The following is a 19039-nucleotide window of genomic DNA, read 5'->3' as shown; positions in this document are numbered from 1 at the left end:
CAACACAAACACAGTAATGTCAATGGCCACAAATTATTTATTCCAAAGCCTTCCCTCTGGTGTAAAAGCACTGCTGTAGAACAGTAGATGTGCACAAACATTCAACACTAACTCCAGCTGCTGCAACAGACACAAATGTACCAACTGCCGAATTGTTATGGTTACTGGTGTATAATAACAAACAATGGTACTGCGTAGGTGTTGAAAATAAAGACCACTCCAGGATAGAGATCATGAGTCACATCTTCATCTTTATAATTTCTTCGTATGGATTGGCTACTTCCTCCTCATTGGAGTGAAGCAGGGATGTGCTGTGAACAGTAAAGCTGTTGTGTTCAGACTGACTAAAGGAAAGATGATTTTGGCCAAATGGATGAAAATTCAAGAGTGAAAGAATTTCAAGTGTTTGCATTTTGCAAGGTAAAATTACAGCCCAATATCCAATAGTAACATTTGTTCTGTCAATACTCTCATTCAAACCTCATACAAAGTCCACTTTCCAAAGTTGTTCCCTGATGTGCTCCAATAGTTCCCCATCACTTGCGTCCAACAATCAGCCATTCCTGATTCAGGAAGTATAGGCAAAGCACAGACAAACCATATAATTATTTGTTATATAAAAAAAGAGAGTGAATTCTGGACTTCCCTGAATTCCAGGTTAAAAGCCCCCCCTAGGGGTCGGGGGGTCAAGTCTAAGCAGTAGGTGGTGTGGGGGATCAGAGGGTCATGTGTTTCTCTGGTGCCTGCTTGTGAGCGAGGTAGAGGAAGAGGATGCTGGACAGGGCGCTGACCAGGAAGATGACGTCGAACCAGCGGTGGTAGAAGTTAAACTGCAGCTCTCCCAGCACCTCAGTCACAATGGAGCGATACTCCAGCGGCATGCTCATACGCATCAGCAATACCGATGATACAAAGTACATCCCCTGATAGGGAGAGAGAGAGAGAGAGAGAGAGAGAGAGAGAGACAGAGACTTCTAACTTATCAGTCCTATGTGCTTTATGCTCTTTGTTATAAAACAACCATAAAGCGAGCAAACTCACCATGATCTGAGCGAGGACAAGCACAATAACATTGGAGGACTTGCTGCTTGATATAGCATAGAAGAACTAGAAAAATGAAGGCAGAGGAAGCAGAACAAATGATGGGTTAAGACAGGTACAAACAGAAAAAAAAAAAGATATCCATTACATCTGGCAAGGGATCTCACAGATTTATTGACTTAGGATCCTGTTGGCATGACATGCATCATGTAGAGTGACTTGCTGTGAGAACTGTGGGTGTTTTACCTTAGTGAGAGTGATGAGAAGGCCGCGTATGGAGGTAACGATAATTATTCCTACCAAGATGAAGGAGATGTGTTGGGACCAAAACTTCACCTGAGGCGGCGAGAAAGAGAGCAAAGGAGGAAGAGAGCAAAGTAATGGACAAGGAAATTAGAGTGGGGGAAGGGGATGACAACTTCCAAATTGCATTCATCATTTATTCATTTAAATCCTAACTTAATGGCATGCTCTTTGAGTGCAAGTTATGAGAGCTCTATCAAATCATTGCCTACGTGGAAAAAGATTAAACAGTGATCAGGAACAGGTTCACTGCAGGAAGAGCAGGCAGAGGCTTTAATGGGCTGGCAATAATTAACTTCACAGGAGACATGCATGCTGTATGACAGGTGATTCTGCGTGTGTGGGTGTGTGAGTGACAAAGATCTTACATCAAACTGGATGCCCAAGTAGTTAACTGTTATCTCAATGCCCCTCGTCACTGGATCAGTCTTTCCAACGCGGTCAAACACAATGTTTATAGTGGCCTAGGATGGACAAAAAGAGTAGGAATTTTAATAACAGATGAAAATCAAAAGTTTCGTTAAAGTACAGCTACATTTTACACAGTAAAAGACAAAATATGCTGATGTTAAAAGTGTAACTAGATAAGGACCACAGCAACCACAACATACTGTATGTGTATGTGTATGTGTGCGTATGTGAGACAGGAACAATGCCAGAATGCAACTCTGAAAGCAGCTCTCACCATGAAGATTTTCCAAACACAGTAGATGGAAAAGAAGTAACCAAGGAAGTTAAAGTATTTCCCCTGGAATGTCTTGGAGTACTCAATCCGCTCCTAAAGACACCGAGGGTTAGGGCAAATAAATAGCACATCATTCACCATATACAGGCACAAAGGGTCATCAAGGTATTAATGGATGTACTGAATTCATAGTATTCCCATGATGTCACATGCATTTCCTACCAATATGGTACTTTACAATACGCACAGCTCATTGGCTGTGTTTGTCATTTGATTGTAATCACCTGTTAATTTATTACAATCACCTGTTATTTCCCTACCAAGATGGCTTGTGGTGATGTAACAGAATACTATGAATAGATAAATGTGCATCTTTGTGTGTGTGTGTGTGTGTGTGTGTGTGTGTGTGTGTGTGTGTGTGTGTGTGTGTGTGTGTAATGGCAGTCAGTGGCACAGGTGAGTGGTTTTCAGTGCCAGTCCTCAGGACCCGCAGCCCTGCTGGTTTTCATTCTAACCATCTAATCAGAGACTGATGCACACCTGGGATGCCAGGTGAACGCAATTAACTGCAATCAACTACCTGGTAGGATAGAGAACCAGCAGTACTCTGAAGCCCTCTTTCATTTGCCATTTAACAAGCCCTCCTTCACTTCCCCTCGGCACTTCGTAATACGTAGCACCGTACGTCATGCGAGCTGCCACATGCAGAGCAGAGGGCGCGTTTAGTTATACTTGTATATCACTTGCTCTGCCATGGTGGGTCATGCACAGGAAACCACGAACAATCACAATGCATTCTGGGCAAGCCACGCTCCTGAAGTCTAGATCGTTGACTCTCTTCCTCGGCCCTCGAAGGGTCGATCTCAGAAAGTTCACTTGAGTAATGGAACAGCACTTAGGGCGGCGGCGGGCGCAAGGGAAGTCAACGAGGGCGGGTTAAAACGACTAATGAAACGCAGGGTAGGACTGAAAATCACTGGCATAGGAGATACAGGCAGCTGCCGAGGGCGACTCCTAGCTAGGTGCGGCATGGAATGGTTTTTTTTCCCCCTCAAATAAACAGATGGACGACAAAACAACCGAAGGCACAAGCGGCCACAATGGTACCCAGGTTAATAGATGACACTGCTGCAAATTGCCTAATTTGCACAAAGATAGCATGATATAACAACATTATAACAGATTAATTTTTTGAGAATTAGTTTTGCGACATGCCTCTTGTTGAGTGATTATTAGGGTGGGATGGGTGGTCATGGGTAAAGAAACTGCATCACAGAAATCCTAGCTAACTAAATTCAAGATTACACATAGACACATAGAAGTTTGGGCCTTGTTTATTTGAGCTGACCTGGTAGCTGAGCTCCCTAAGGGTTTTACCGCAATCATGTATTTAATTTCATGTATTATTCATGAATGTAATGTTTCTCACCAAGTTTTTCGATTCATTGGTTTTAATATGCGTGTGCATGCGTTACCTTGGTGGCCTGCAGGTCTACAGTCTCTAGGAAGAGCTGTCGACTCAGCTCCTCCAGAGCATCAACCTCCTGCTGGATCAGAGAGAGGTCTGGAGGGAAGGAGTCAAGGACCTGACATCCACTACACATAAACTCACACATTTGTACACACACTCATCTGGTAAGAACTAAAATTCATAACCATTTTCCATCACCCTCAATGTCTGTGTGAAGGATACTCTCGCTGCCCGTCGGTGAAGAGGTGACACTCTTGATCATGCCCCAGAATCCTGTCTGTTTGTTCTGGTCTTCCCCCCGCTGGTACATCTGCCTCCGTGTCATGGCAATTCTACACAAAAAAAACATATAACATAGGTAGTGGCACAACAATTTATTACATAATTTTATTCCAAAAGAACCTTATTTTCTCACCGTTTCTTCTTGCTGACAATCATGTCCATAGTTTGGAGCAGCCTCCTCTCCAGAGCAAGGATGTCACTGTCTGTCACGTTTCTGTAGATATAATAAAGCAGCGAGGATAAAGGTTTGTGTTTGTGCAGTATGCAGAGAGGGACAGAATTAAGAATACTAATTACTGGTGCATAAAGGCACATAGATTAACAAGCTGACTGATACAAGTACTGTAGGTAATGTCAGAGAAATCCCACAACTGAGCTTACCTGAGGAAGTAGGACATGTAGGTGTAGGGACAGTTGACAGCACCAAACCCAGACAGTAGAGCCATGAGTGTGACCCCTATAACCCCAACACGACTGATTAGCTGCTCAATGGACAGGATGCCTAGAGAACAGTAATGAGAAGCAAGACGTACACTTAACGACAACCATAAACAAATGCCTAGTGTTTCAGATCTACATGGCAGAGAGACAGGCTGTCCTGCCCTAAATGTGTCCACTGCCAACAGGTAAAATGTGGGATAGGAGGGATGCGCACTCACCGTGTTTTGGACTGAGGATGGGGAACGGGTCTCCCAACTTCCAGAAGAAATACATGAAGGTAAACCACACCACACAGGCAAAAAGCAGCTTCTGTCTCTGCACTACACAGAAACACAGCAAACAGTGTTCTGTGAGACCATGGATGAAACTTAGATCTGTACAACACAACATTGCTCATTGTAAGTTGCAGTATTTTATTGTAACAGTCAAAATCTGCTGTACTCACACAGGCGTATGTTGCTGACAACAAAGTAGCCAATGTAGAAAGGCACCACAAAGATTAGAACCAGCAGTATCACATACAGGTTCAGCTTCCAGTGGAAATACCTGGAACTGTGGGAGAGGCATGGGGGTTTAAGATGTGAGGGTTACAATCCTTTGTCCTTGTAGCAATAAAACACAGTTATAACCCACAGGAAAAAATTTACTTACCTACTGCTTAAGGCACCCAGAATCTCAAAGATGATCAGCTCAAACATGGTACATGAGAAAGCAAAGGTGACAGAGAAAACTACCTGGACGACGTACTGGCGCACCTGTCAACAAACACGGCCACGGGTTATCAGTCACAACTAAATTAGTACAGAGGACAGCCAGTGAATGATGTAGGTCCATCAACAGCACTAGCGATAATCACTAGGTAAATGTGTACTCAGGTTTTTATCGTTGGAATCATTATTATGAATGGGTCAGTAGTGCAGAGTTATCCCAAAGTTCATATTACACTTGTGTACTTCTGGAAATAAATGCTTTGAGATGACACTATACCTCATAGTCTTTGAACAGCTGCCGCATAAAGAATAACCATCCAAATCCAAAGAACAGCACCTGCGTTGGATTTAATGGGAATTATGCAAGGTTGGAGAAGAAGAAGAGGAGGAAAAAGAAGAAGAAGAAGAAGAAGAAGAAGAAGAAGAAGAAGAAGAAGAAGAAATTTGAGTTGTATGGTCACACTCTTCAACGTTACTCGTTAGGTAGGACGCTCACCACAAAACCACATTGCTTTCCTGTCTGCAAGGTTCATCAATGTAACGTTAACACTTCAAGTTCTTTTTAATGGCAGTTAGAGTGAAATATAGCTAAGACCAAATTCACAATCGAAATAAACGTGAAAATGAAAACTGTAGACCTTATTCAGCGACAATGTGGTAAATTCAGAAAAACAGAGCGAAACGCCAAGAAACAGCCTGAATTAAGACTTTAATGCTAACTGTATTAGATACGTTTTCAGGCCTTTAGTTTAGATAATATAAAACATTTAAAGACTTTTCCAGGACCTGCAGACACGCTGAAGTGAGCTAACGTTAGTTAAATAGCCACATGGCTAGCTGTGGTTAGTTTGTACAGCATTCCCTGGACTTCCCTGTTCAAAAGAAGTTAGCTAAAACCATCGACTAATTCACTACTAATTGCAAACGTTACCTGTGAGGTGAACATGATGACTGAGTCCACAAGGAATGACATGGTGTTGTTTTGTCTGTAATCTCTCGAAAACTCACTGCACAAGTGTAGCGTCAAGTGTAATTTCAGTTCATGCTGATACGACGAAATGGTCAGCCTAAATTTAACAGCGTCTGTTGTGTTGTTAATGAGTTCATTTTAGAAACGTTTGTTGTTGAGCTGTCAAGTTACAACGGCAGCGTATGTAGTGACGTCATCAAGATGAGTCCGACACACACACTTCCGTCGCAAAAGCGTGACGTCTTGCAAAAATCCTGAATGAACAGTATTTTATTTGGATGATTCAATGGTTAATGCTGTTAATACTTTTCTAAACATTTTTATATTTCATTATTCATTCTTAATCATTAATTTCTACACGCTGTGATGATAACTGACGCTACTGCCTAGGTTATTGCAATTACCTTATTAACGTACAGAGGGCGACAAAGCATAGTAAATGACAGTTGAAATGACAGTTTATTGCAGATTACACCAGATGACATCGACCTATAATGAATAAACAAACCTGGACTATTCTACTTTTTCCTCGTTCAAAATAAAGGAAATTCTATTCTATTCTATTCTATTTTATTCTATTCTGTAGTCAAATCTAATCCTAGTCCTTTGCATTTTATGTTTATTGTATGTCTTGTAATGTTTTTTGTTTGTAGTATTTTTTTGTGACTCTTGAAAATTTCCAATACAAATATTAATCACAAAATCTAATCATAGTCCAGTATAATCATGTGGCCCTATTCCAGCCAAATCCCCTCTAATTTGTGTTGTAGTTGTGTTTGTTAATCTCCTTAATCCATACATGAAGTAGGCTATAAAAATACCTTGCAACTCTTAAGTGACACACTTGTCAAAATTAGCCTATATGTTTTCAAATATTTTTTCTGTGTGCCCCATAACTCTAAGCAGGTCAATAGCTTTGGCACTCCCACTCATTGAAACATACTTCAATCAATGAATAAGTGATCTTAATAAAGATGGAAATGACTCATTGTAGCCTAATTGTGGGACTGTCAGAGGTGTGTGATGTGTCATCCCTTGGAACTTAGCTTGACAGAAGTATTGAAACATAAAAACATCTTATAATTATCTGTTTGTGCAATTGTTTGTGTGTTTGTTTGTTTTTAAAAGGTCACTCACGTGTGGCTTCGTCAGGCAAGATATTGCTTCAATAAATGCTGAAGACCCTAAACTGCACATGGAAGAAATCGTCCTCCCCAAAAAAACAATACAAACAGTTCATCGTACTGAACTCCCCTGCCTGTCCCACCAGGCAGTACGCAGTTAGTAACGCTAGAGGGCGATGTGAACACAAGGCTCGGCGGTGCCTCTGTGCACTGAGCGCTGTTACAGACTGAAGTTTGAAGCTGCAGGCTGCTGCCTTCACAGCTTTGGTACTGCGCGGATGAAACGGACCCGTTTCAACACGCACGGATAAGTGAGAATTGATTCTCACTCGCACAGGAGTGATGTTAGCCTGCAAGTGACAATTACTGGATCCTGATGATGCTGAGATAGAATATTCCCGACTAGTTGGCCTTTAATTCACTGCACCTATCTACTGCTTCTTTCATTTGATTTTATGCATTAGGACACAAATAAAGGTGAGTATATGATTTGTATGACATAGGGAATAGAAAATGAAATGAAAGATAAATCCGTGAAGATTTCCTAGTTAAGTGGAGATAATCTAATTTAAACTATTGTTATTTAAACTTATGTATTTTTTTTTCTCTTTTGTTATTGGTATGGCGTAGGCAACAAGTTGTTATACAATTTGTTGTTATTTTAGACACACGTAGGCTACTGTACATCTCTAGGTTTAGTCTAAGTTGTGGTAGAAGAATTTCCATCTAAAGATTACAGCCTACTTAAAGAATTTTAGTGCTGTCAACTTTTAAAAATGTTTGTGATCCGCAAATGTTAATGTCCTGGATGTTATAGCGCTTTGTAGGGAGTTACTTAAACGTAATTTTAAACCAACCGCTTGTGTGTGTGCGTGTGCGTGTGCGTGTGCGTGTGTGCGTGTGTGTGTGTGTGTGTGTGTGAGTGAAAGGAGAGGGGGAGGGGGGTATCCTAACATCCAGTGGCCACAGGAATTGAATTGCCCTAGGAGAGGGAGGAGATGAGGTTAGCCTGATCACCAGCTGATTGAATGATTGAGGGAGTTAGAGATCATGTTCATTCGGCTGACTTCTGATTTGAAGCCTCTGAAAGTTCTCGACCTCTCAGTGTGACTCTTGCTTCTCTCTGTTGAATGAATGCAGATGATGATGATGGAGGTCTCCTTTAGACAAGGCCTGCAGCTGTGTTTATTGCTACTGATGGTGGTGCGACTGCAGGGTGAGTATGCCATGCTGATAAGATATGAACAATGCAAACTGATAACAGATATCACATAAGAAACACACCAAATTGGTCTGTGCTTTGCATGTGGCTGGATGTCCCAGGTCGGGTAACAGCACCAGAGCGGCTGGAAGCTCCAGTGGAGCAGCCCTTCACTCTGACCTGCACCGTTTCGAGAGAGAGAGGCGAGTCCCTGAGGCAGGTGCGCTGGCTGGACGTCCAGAACCAGACGCTGCTGACCTACCAGCCCGGACAGAGGGACAGCGTGAGCGGGCAGCAGCACGTGGAGCTGGCCTCCTCTCCGAAGGACACCTCGGCTATCTCCATCCGCAGGGTGGGCTTCCGCGACGAGGGCTGCTACACCTGCATCTTCGACATGCACCCGTCTGGTTCACAGCAGGGGCAGACATGCCTCACTGTTACCTGTGAGTACGGCCATCAGTGATATGTGTTTTGGCTCTGTGAGTGTGGATGCTGTTTCTGCAAATAGGAGAACAGCAGCAACTACAGTATGTTGCTGCTAAGGCAAGAGCTATGCAGTAATCTGAGAATCAACTGTGGTGGAGTAGTTTACATTCATATGTTGTGATGTATGGATATTTACTGTAGTTAGGCTTGTTGACTAACAGGTTACATGTAATGGACAGGGAGTGATCTAAGGGAGGATGGGAGGGAGCATTCCTCATGTTAACTACAGGTTTCAGTGGAAATGTACTGGAAATGAAGTTTTCCTACCTATCACCATCCTTGTTCAATGTGAACAAATCATCCGTTGCTAATAGGATTACAATTTTCTAATACAATACATTATTGGTACTGAACAAACATAAGATTGTTGATACTTGTGATTGCAGATTCTTTTGAAAAAATAAGGATGTGTTGCTTTTGAAAGATAGATTTGGTCCTCAAACATGTGTTAAACAGGACAAAAACCAAAAACTATACTTAAAAAAAAAAAAAAACTATACTTAGGCTATTTCAAGTTGTGCAAAACAGCATTTTGCATAACTTGAAATAATGTATAGTACAGTAGTGTACAGTAGTGTGATGTACAGTAGATGATTGCTATAATATTATTACAATCTGTAAATTAGATATTTGGTATATTAAAATTACAGTCAACTGTAAACGTTAGAAAAGAAAATTCCATTTACATTTTAGGAATTTAGCTGACATTTTTATCCAGAGTGACTTACAATGAGTGTATCAGTAGAATAAGCTTCAATTCTTAGATCACCAGTGTTATAAGTGACCAATAGCATGGATTGTGACGGTCAAAGCCAAACAGTAAGTTCCCTAGTGAAATTCCTGCCTGTGAGAGAGCTGGATAAAGAATAATAACAAGAGTTTAGAAGATTGGTATAGGCTTTTTTTTTCATGGGAGCAAGTTAGAGCGAGCAGATAATGAAGATATGGGAGAGGGGGGTATGATTCAGTGGGGAGAGGGTGAGATGAGGGACGAGTTTTCAGCCTACAACAGCAGACAGGGAGTGACTGCTGTTGTGACTGGGGCAGGAAGGTCAGTCGACCGCGGGGGAGTCAGGAGGGAGAAGCCCGGAGATGAGGCCGGGTTGAGCGGTGACCCGGTCAGCACAGGGAAGGGAGAGATTTTACCTCAGATTCTGCACATTTCGGAGGTAAAACTACATTTACAAAGTAACCTTTGGCTGCACTATCGATGTTATTCACAATGATCCACTTTTTGTGTTGGAGTTTTGAGACATCTGATAGAGGGACTGTTTTATATCCCTAGCTAAGTGAAGAATTACAGGGGATAGCAGAGAACAAGGAAGAAGAAATTCATAAGATTCCTGACGTTTTTGTTTCTGGATTCAATTTCTATTCTATTTTCTGCCCTTCTTGGTGTTTCAGTGATTTTGGAAGCTTGTCCGTTGCTCCCCACCCATTTGGAATCCACTAAAATTAATCAAAACCATATCCCTCTCACAGACTCCAGGGAAAGTTACTCCTCCCCACCAACAGTATATCAGTGAACTGTTGGGATTTAAGGATGAAGTATGTGTGGACAGATGCCCTAACTCCCCGTGTCCTGGCTGTGTTCCCCTGTGAACAGAAGTTGATGAGCCTGTGATGTTAATATAGAGTTGTGTAGCAGCGGGAGAGGGAGCGCTTATTCTGCTAACCAGAAACAGCTGTTGCAGATCCCAGTAACTGGTTTCTGTTTGGGTGTCTCATATTTCTGAATATTAGCATTGCTCTTTTTTTCACCCTCTGCCTCCCTGCTCTTTGTCTCACCTCTCCCCCTCCCCCCGTCTCTCTTTCTCTTTCTTGGCCTCTTTTGACTCCCAGCGCACATCACCGCTGACGGCAACAAGACGGCGGTGAGCGGCAAGAAGGCCTCGCTGTCCTGCTCCTACGGTTTGCCCGAAAAGGTGCAGCAGGTGGTGTGGAGGCACGCTTCTGACCGGGGGGAATCCAGCGAGGTGGCCTCCTACGCAAAGCGGAGCGACCCCATGATTGAGCCGCCCTACCAGGGAAGGGTGTGGCTCAGCGCCTCCCTGTCCCACAGCCAGCTCTCCATCCAGCCTGTCGCTATCCAGGACGAGGGCTGCTACACCTGCCTGTACAACACACACCCTGATGGGCCTAAGAGCTCCACTGTTTGCCTCTACATCTATGGTAATCATCTTTCTCACAAACATACCATCACTGGTGGTGATTTATATTGCATATTTGTAGTAGCATGGCCCACACACAAATGAAACAGGTCTGGGAAACTTAAACACCATCTTTGTGGAGCAAGTTATGTAAAATATGCATATGTGTCGGGCTACGCTTGTTGAGTTGCAACGGTCGGATATTGTTTTTTCATTTGACCAGAGACATTTTGGTTTACCTTGGCATCGTCTTGACTGATGCACTGTAGGAATACAACCACAAGGCTAGTTTCAGCAGATGTGGGTTTTTAGTCCTCTTACAGATGTCACAGACAGCTGTGACAATGTTCAATGATGAAAACTTCTTGGCTGGCACACTTGGCAGTGCGCTGGTACTGGATTACAGTAATAATGTAAAACACATTGTGCTGAGGACAGGCAGACAGCAAAACATAGTGTACAATAGAATCAACCTATCTATTTATAGGGTTCACCCCATAGTATAAAAATATCCATCTTAATAAGTAATTTAAAGTGAAAAAATCTGCCAGTGGTATCAGATAAATTCATTTATTTGCACTGCAAATCAAGAATTTTCTTCATACTAATGGTGTGATCTGTATTATTCTGCCTTGTTTCAAGTTATAGTGCCTTGTTTCTAGAAAATTACTGAAACAATTGAAACTGAATTGGATGCAAATGGAACTTTGTCACCCCATTGGCAGAATTTTGCACTTTTTTATGAAAAATACGATTTTAAGACTAAATGACTTATTCAGCTGCATGTTTTTGCAGTGCTGTAGTGGTCCCCTGTGAGCACATATGTATCTGTCCTATGTGTGGAGGGATTGGAGAACACCTGTTTGTGCTGCGTGGGAAGAAGTGGAGGAGTGAGGGTTTGATGTGGCTACAAGGAGACTAAACCTGGAGTCTCTTAGATTTAGTGCGGCTGGAAAAGACAGCCAGCTTTGGGATTTGGACAGGAATGTTGATCTTTTGCCTTTGTTGCTGATGTAAGCTAGTCCTTTTACAGCTAGGTTGAGCTGTTGTTATTGGTGTGTCCTATTTTATTTAACTCATAAACACAGACTAGTGTGTGCATCTGAAGAATGGACCGTTGGAAAGAGGAGAGAGAAAGAGGTGGAATGATGGAGGCAGGGAGGGAGCTGGGCATGGAGGGCTGAGAGAGACAGAGTGAGGCCTGACTGCATGACTGTGTCACTGTTTGCAACACACAGTGATTCCCTCTGTCCTGCTCTCGCTCTCTATGCTTTGTCTCTCGCTTTGCGCTCATTCGCTTTCTCTTGTTTTCTCTCCCTCTCCCTTTCTCTCACAATTATCTGAACAAACAGCCGAGCTTTTGTTTGAAATCGAACCGTACAGTAGGCGTTTCCAGTAGTGAAGCACAGAATTTGCGTTATGGATAATGTTTATTTTTCTTTCTGTTCATTGCTGCCAACGATCTTCCATCCTCATCCCACACTGTCCTCATCCCCTCCGCCCGCTCCCACTCCCACACACATTATTCACAGGCAAGAAACGGCTAATGCCATGACGACACATGGACATACCTGAAGCACTGACGCACGCGCACACACACAAACACACACACATTCTGCTTGTCATGAACTGGCAAGGTGAGTTTGATTTGTGACCAGATTTTTCTTTTTTTCTTTTTTCTTTTTTGAGTAGTACAAAAGATTTTACTTCACTAAAGGATGGAAATGAGTCAGTAGTAGTAGTGTTTGTTCTGTAACAGTGATGGTCCTGTTTTTTGTTCTTGTTGTTTTTTGTCCTTTGATAGAATTAGAATTTACCATTAGAAATAATACATATGTATTAATAAGAGATTCCTCCACATTCTCTTTCATGTGCCACCACATCACCACATCTTATTTCTTTTTTTAAACATTTTTTTTTCTGAAATGGTGTCACTACATGAAAAAAAAACGACGAGAGGCTCTTGCAGTATATTTCCATAATCTCCTAAAAATGTGCTTGAAAATAATTCCATAAGAAGAGTCAAAATTCTGTCAAAGTTCACGCGAGCTTCAGGCGAGATCGCAGGGCATTATGGATTGTTATTTGAATTCATTCCTGTTGCGGTGTGTCCCACCTCTGCAGCTGATCTAAACCAGATTGGTGGTGAGTGAGTTTCACTGCCTAGAACTCTGAGAAGACACTGCAACTACAAGGGCCAAATATCTGTGGCTAAATCTGTTCTTGCCAACAAAAATGTTCTCAATTCTAAGTCGCATTCCTTCCTCAGCCCCAAGAACAGAGAATTGAAAACAGCAAGGGGTTTGCTTATGGATCTCAAGTGTGCAAGAATTCACATACCTTGGCTGATCCAAAAGCTTACACATTTGCTTCAGGTATCACATTGGCAATCTACCCAAATCCCCAACTCCCCAACATTTATATGATGTACACACATAAAACTAAACAGAATATTATGTTATATGTGTCTATACTTTGATACTACTGAAAAAATAGTCAGATTTCCTAGTATTATCTGGTATCTGAGGCATTGTACATCACAGAAACACAAAATATGCTTCTCATCAGGCACTGATAACATTTGAGGCCTGTGCATTTCACATTCATTGCAATGAAACAAAGGAAAAATGAATGAATACCTTTATACTGCACAAGTCATATTTTTGTTTTACCGGTCAAATCTAGAACAAATGTGTGCATATATTTGTGTGTTTGTTTGTGTGTACGTGCTGTGAAACTAGTTCCAGTTTGTCTGTTAATTTCCCAGTGCTGCCCAAACCTCAGGTGAGCTACAAGACCACGTCTCCCGGCGTGATCGAAGCCAACTGCACCTCGGTGTCGCGCCCCCCGGCAGAGATCGTCTGGAACGTGGAGAGGGATAACCGAACTATGGGCCCGCCGGTAACGACGCAGCTCCCCCAGGGCGACGGCACCACTCTGGTCATCAGCACGCTTACCGTCCAATCAGGGCTGCTGAAGGACGTGTCCATCAAATGCTTGGTCCACCATAAAGGGCTTGAGTCACCAATAGCTGTATCCATGAACACTAAAAGTGAGTTGGTGTCGGTGCACCTTCGCTCCAATATGGATCGCTTCCTCAAAGTTTTGCAGTACATCTTTTATTGTTCCAGGCTCAAAGCCCATATTGTCATTTCTTGAGATGTTTTTGGAAAAAACAGCCTGACAACCGGCAAGAATAGAGAAACAGAGAGCAAAGATTGTTGGAGCTTGTTCGCTAAAGGATGGCCAGGATTACAGTGGTTCTCACACTTGCACCTCATCTGAGCCTCTGTCTTGCCCCTGTACAATCAATACCAAATTAATTTTTGCTCTCCTGAATACACATATATATCACATAATATCACATATCAGTTTAAATGTTGCTAATGATGGGCAACAGGTAGACGGGTTCATACTTTGGCATGTGGGCCATGGTCATGGTTAATTTGTGGCTGATAACCTGAGTTTACCTTGTTTTCATGAGGTCAGAAGTGCACACAGAGACAAGTCATACATTTGGTCATAACACCACAAATCAAATCTTCTCAAACCTAATCAGTCACGGCCCACAAGAGACGCAGTGTTCAGACCAGTGAAGGAATTGCATAGCTTAACATAAAAATGACATGTTTACCCAGATATCGCAGATGATAAAATTGCTGATCAGTTCTCTCTCTGTGTCTCTCACAGTTGGCACAGCTCTCACCATCCTGATCTCAGTCACCACAGTAGCAGCTCTGCTCGTCATGTGCCTCTGCTTCTGCCTTTGGAAGTGTTTCTTGCGCAAAGACGGTGAGTGTGTGTGTGTATCTGTCTATGTACAGTATGTCATGACTAATTCATCAGTTTTATGCATGCCATTCTCCATATTTCTATAAAGTAATGTAAGATAAAATCACATGGCAAGTAATTTCTCATACTCCTGTACGCCTGATTGGATATGTCTTCATCCTGTGGGCCATTTCTAAACTATCTGAGGTCCAGAAGACAGCAGGGAGAACATTCTCCTCAACCTCGAAATTATGAAAAATGTGTGGCCTCACTGACCCCTCCGGCTATTTTGGGGATCTTAGCAACTGTCACAGAGCTGGTTTACTGCAGCTGGGAATGGGAATTTTAAAAACAACAAGAATCTTTTCATGGGTGATATTTCATGTGTGATTGATGTGAAGTGTGTATGGTCCATTGTGTGTCTTGTGCTTAGTGCTGCACCTTGTTTTAAGTTGACTTTGGTCTCCTTGTTTATTTGGGAAAGTTTCCATCTGCTCCACTCTATTCTCTTGGAGATAGGAAATCATCTGAAGGTCAAGAAAATGGAAAAACAACTATTTTAGGGTTTCCCATTGGCTCCCCATTGTGTTTAAGGAGGAAAATGCCAGTCTGAATGTCTAAGAAACAATGATAACGAAAGAAACAGTGGCCAGTGGGGATGTTCTTCAAGAGTTTATGTGTGCATTTGTGCATGTGTGTGCCTGTGTGTGTGTGTGTGTGTGTGTGTGTGTGTGTGTGTGTGTGTGTGTGTGTGTGTGTGTGTGCGCATGGTAATGGTAATGGTATTGGTAATGGGTAAATTGGTAATGAACAAAGCTCAAAACTCTCAGAGGACAGAAGGTGTGTCCTGTCCCTGTCAGGACTGAATATATTATTGATATGACTGATATATTAGTGCTAGTGAGAATGGAAGTGAAGCAGTGAGGGGAATTTATGTACTGTTGCGTTCCCACCCAGCACACAGCCAACCCTTAACATGGTTCAGAGTAAGATTGTTACCCACTGTGACTGTACAATGACAGCTGTCCTGTAGAATGCCTGCATTGCTTGACAGGAATATAAATCTATATATAATATAGTGTGAGCCTGGTCTCCCGAAATTTCATGAAATATGAGCATCTGTACAATGCAAATACATGCTCTGTGCACAAAAAATGAGAGAAATACGTTTTCCGACCACAAAAGGATTATGTGAAGGAGACACGACTGGAAACAGGCAGTAGTTTAGCATTGAAATAATGCGGTGGAAAGTAAAGGCAATCCAAAAAGTTTTCTACTGTGAATAATGAAAGTTTTTCTTGTTTAATCATGACAAAAAACTTAACCTACCTAGGATAATTCTGGTAATTTTTAACCTGGGCTTTATTTTCCTAGTTTTTGCCATTATGTCAATTGATTCTGATCAAAATTTCATCAGTGACTTCACTGTAGAGCCACGTACCTCTCAGTTTGCAGTGAGCGCTGCTCTCCAATATAATCTAAGGCCAAGGGAAACTCAAACAGTCAAAACCCAAACGTGAGTAAAACGCCCATTCAACACAATAACACTCACACTGCAATAAGACCTGCCTACATCCGATGTTAGCTAACCTTTTCACATGATGAACAGGTGAAAATGGCGTGTTTGATTCATGCTGTTGTCACATAATCCAATTCGTGGTGGAGGAACAGAATCTTAACATAATTTATGTCCACAACATGTAATCTGCTTTCCGTGCTCAATTCACAAAATTTTATAAGGCTGTGATGGGGATGTGACACATTGCAGCTGTTCATTTGGACATTTTTGTTGATATGAATGCCACTCTGTCATGCCCATGTGGTCCCAGACATGAGGACATGACAGCCGTTTCACCTTCATTTTGGAGGGTTTTCACTACCTGCACTCTACCTGCACTTTACTTGCACATCCAATGTTTCAGCCTGTGCATGAAAGAAATCAACCATGGACCTTTATAATAGCACAAGTCAAAGTACAATGTTATGGTTTATAAAGATTTTTCTCTCTTCTCCCTTTTTATTTCTTTATAACAGTGTTGGATTTAAATCTAGAACGATGGTGAACAGACTTATTGACTTAATGTGCATTGTACAGGCGAGCCAACTGTTTTCTTACACATTTTTTTCTGATCCTAGAATGAGACATAAGGGAAAAATGTGTATCTCACAGTGCCAGTAGAATTCTAGCTATGCACAGTGTGTCTGTATGTGTGTGTCTTTCCAAGCATCGGTTTCCAAAATTGAGCAGTTTTAGGTTTGGAGGGGGATCTGAATTGAAATGCCTTGATAGGTGTTATTGCCAGTTGTGGCCTGCTGTCCTGGCTGCGCCCAGTCAACTATGTCGCTTGACATTTTGTTGACCTTTGATGTAAAATGTAAAATGTCAGAGAAGATTGAAGTTTTTTATGATTTAATATTGTACTCTCTCACTCTTTCTTTCCCTCTGTGTCATTGCATCTCTTGTGTCTCCCTGCATTTCTTTTCAGCTGATTAATCTTTCAGATGAGACAAGAGCCTGAACAGAAGACGCAGTGCTTCTCGGAGCCAATCACACCGATTCTCGATGTTTCACTGCATCATCACAGGACAGAGGGAAGATGGCATGCTCTGACACACCTCAAGAGGAAAATCCGATACAATCCTATTTATGACACCAACTGTTCAACGACATTCAACTCTGCTATTCTGCCTCCGCATCGATGACTTTTATCTAATTGTCAGGCTTTGTTTTCTCTGGCTGTGAAATTAACGGACTTAATGGTCACACATTCCACAGCAAACAGTAGAGTCACTGTATGGCAAGTTAAAAGTACAAGGTTTTTGCTTTTACAGTGTGTTGCATTTTATGGGTATTACATTGTTTCCTCTGGTTGTCTCCTTCCTTTATCTGGTCCCTAAATAACAGCACAGCTGAACAGCTAATTAGTAGAGGCTTACTATGAACTCGCCTTTACCAGTTTACTTCTTCTTGTACCTGACTAGAGGGCCTTCCTCACGACTGTATATGAGTGAAAGCTGGGTGCGGGTCAGGGTAACCTTCAGTAGATCAACTGACAACTAAAAGGGCTATAGACTTACTTACTTGTTTGTGTAATATGTGTTGTGTGTGTGCGTGTGCGTGTGTGTGTGTGTGTGTGTGTGTGTGTCAAATTCCATGGTCAGATGGCTTGAATCAGTTCCCTGAAGATGCTACGCTGAAACCTTATTGGTGCCCCTGGAAGGAATGCATGTCTGGTTGCTTGCCTACATTGTAGACTCAGACTGAGCCGTGTGTGTGTGTGTGTGTGTGTGTGTGTGTGTGTGTGAAGAAGTGTGTGTGTGCTGCTGCTGGGTAGTTGAGGCAGGGTGGCTTAGTGGTTTGAGAGCTTGTCCTGTTACTGGAGCGCTGCAGGTTAAATCCCCATAACAGCCACTGTGTTCAGCAGCCACTTGTCCTGCTCACTCATTGTAAGTCGTTATGGATCACAGTGGCTCCTAAATGCCTAAAATGTAATGTAATGTGGCTTTGGCACCTATTGATATGTTTGTGTGTGCACAGGCATTTAAATACTCAAGCTTTACGCTGAAATAATCTTGCATATCAAAGCATATGATTTGAAACGGTCACAGTTATTTGCTTTTTCAACAGAAGAATGCCATTGTGGGTTATCAGACTGCAAGGTCCTCAGCATTTCTTAGTGTTTCATCAAACACACCACATCACATTTCCTCACCATGTAGCTGATCTTAGGTCTGTAGATAGTTTTGGTATATGCTCACAACACTGATCATGTGCACAGGACTTAGATTAGAAACATTTTGAAATGTGTTTTTTAGGAAATTTTCTTCATATGAAAATGTAGTTGACGCCCACAACTGTATGAAGAAACTATAGTCCAGTAAAAAAAAAAAAAACATTATGACCAACTGTGTAAAATTGATGTAATAAATGTAAAAAAAATCGTATTAAATTTTGTTTCTAAATATTTGTCTTTCATTTGAACGTATGGTTTTCAACCTTACAACTCATCAGGAGTTTTTGCTCAACTTTGTATTTCTTAAGTTGGATTTAGAAAAAGATGGAATTCCTGTCTGTTTTGCCAGACCTGGCTGCCAGATGCTCATTGTTTTGAGGCCTTTTCATCTCTAGCCAGCAGGGTTACGGTGGACCTTGCAGAGCAAACACACACATATGTGCACACACTTTCTCTCTCTCTCTCTCTCTCTCTCTCTCTCTCTCTCTCTCTTTTTCTCTCTCACACACACACACACACCACAGCCCTCTGCACATGCCAGTGTCGAGTTGATGTATTCATAAGCTCTGGGTTCACATACAGTATTTATTAGTTCTGTTCGCTCTGTGCCACATTCCCTTCATACAGTGCATGTCTGTGTATTTAACTCAGCACTTGGTATGAATACAAA

General features: G+C 42.0%; 2 protein-coding genes across 4 annotated transcripts; one reads left to right on the top strand and one right to left on the bottom strand.

Moving 5' to 3' along the window:
- Positions 1 to 19: 19 nt before the first annotated feature.
- LOC139916393 (Golgi pH regulator) lies at positions 20 to 6089 on the bottom strand. 2 transcript variants are annotated; one of them, XM_071905249.2, is made up of 14 exons: positions 5865 to 6089; positions 5211 to 5270; positions 4875 to 4978; positions 4669 to 4775; positions 4442 to 4543; positions 4164 to 4284; positions 3916 to 3996; positions 3723 to 3832; positions 3505 to 3593; positions 2030 to 2122; positions 1713 to 1808; positions 1288 to 1377; positions 1042 to 1107; positions 20 to 923 (listed from the first exon to the last, which is right to left on the bottom strand). In XM_071905249.2, exons 1-14 carry the CDS (start codon positions 5904 to 5906, stop codon positions 717 to 719), a joined length of 1368 nt encoding a protein of 455 aa, XP_071761350.1. In that variant the 5' UTR covers positions 5907 to 6089; the 3' UTR covers positions 20 to 716. The 2 variants fall into 2 exon arrangements, with proteins under 2 accessions (XP_071761350.1, XP_071761351.1); XM_071905250.2 differs by lacking the exons at positions 4875 to 4978; positions 5211 to 5270; positions 5865 to 6089 and having other exon boundaries at positions 4442 to 4570; positions 4669 to 4742.
- A 1302-nt stretch (positions 6090 to 7391) lies between these two features.
- Positions 7392 to 18541, top strand: LOC139916401 (OX-2 membrane glycoprotein). 2 transcript variants are annotated; one of them, XM_071905259.2, is made up of 7 exons: positions 7392 to 7504; positions 8168 to 8243; positions 8351 to 8671; positions 10557 to 10886; positions 13632 to 13916; positions 14555 to 14656; positions 17138 to 18541. In XM_071905259.2, the coding sequence occupies exons 2-7, from the start codon at positions 8168 to 8170 to the stop codon at positions 17152 to 17154; spliced, it is 1131 nt and encodes a 376-aa protein (XP_071761360.1). In that variant the 5' UTR covers positions 7392 to 7504; the 3' UTR covers positions 17155 to 18541. The 2 variants fall into 2 exon arrangements, with proteins under 2 accessions (XP_071761360.1, XP_071761361.1); XM_071905260.2 differs by having other exon boundaries at positions 17122 to 18541.
- Positions 18542 to 19039: the final 498 nt, after the last annotated feature.

Source organism: Centroberyx gerrardi, chromosome 10 (assembly GCF_048128805.1).
Source record: "Centroberyx gerrardi isolate f3 chromosome 10, fCenGer3.hap1.cur.20231027, whole genome shotgun sequence".
NCBI lineage: Eukaryota > Metazoa > Chordata > Actinopteri > Beryciformes > Berycidae > Centroberyx > Centroberyx gerrardi.
Note: the sequence above shows the minus strand (reverse complement) of the source record. Positions and strands in the feature narration are given on the sequence as shown.

Coding starts and splice junctions, on each gene's coding strand:
- LOC139916393 (XM_071905249.2), bottom strand. CDS start 5,906: ATGTCATTCCTTGTGGACTCAGTCATCATGTTCACCTCACAG. Junction 4,544..4,668: donor TGTCAGCAACATACGCCTGT/GTGAGTACAGCA, acceptor GTTTCTGTGTAG/TGCAGAGACAGAAGCTGCTT. Junction 2,123..3,504: donor TAGACCTGCAGGCCACCAAG/GTAACGCATGCA, acceptor CGGTGTCTTTAG/GAGCGGATTGAGTACTCCAA.
- LOC139916401 (XM_071905259.2), top strand. CDS start 8,168: ATGATGATGATGGAGGTCTCCTTTAGACAAGGCCTGCAGCTGTGTTTA. Junction 8,244..8,350: donor GATGGTGGTGCGACTGCAGG/GTGAGTATGCCA, acceptor TGGATGTCCCAG/GTCGGGTAACAGCACCAGAG. Junction 13,917..14,554: donor TGTATCCATGAACACTAAAA/GTGAGTTGGTGT, acceptor TGTCTCTCACAG/TTGGCACAGCTCTCACCATC.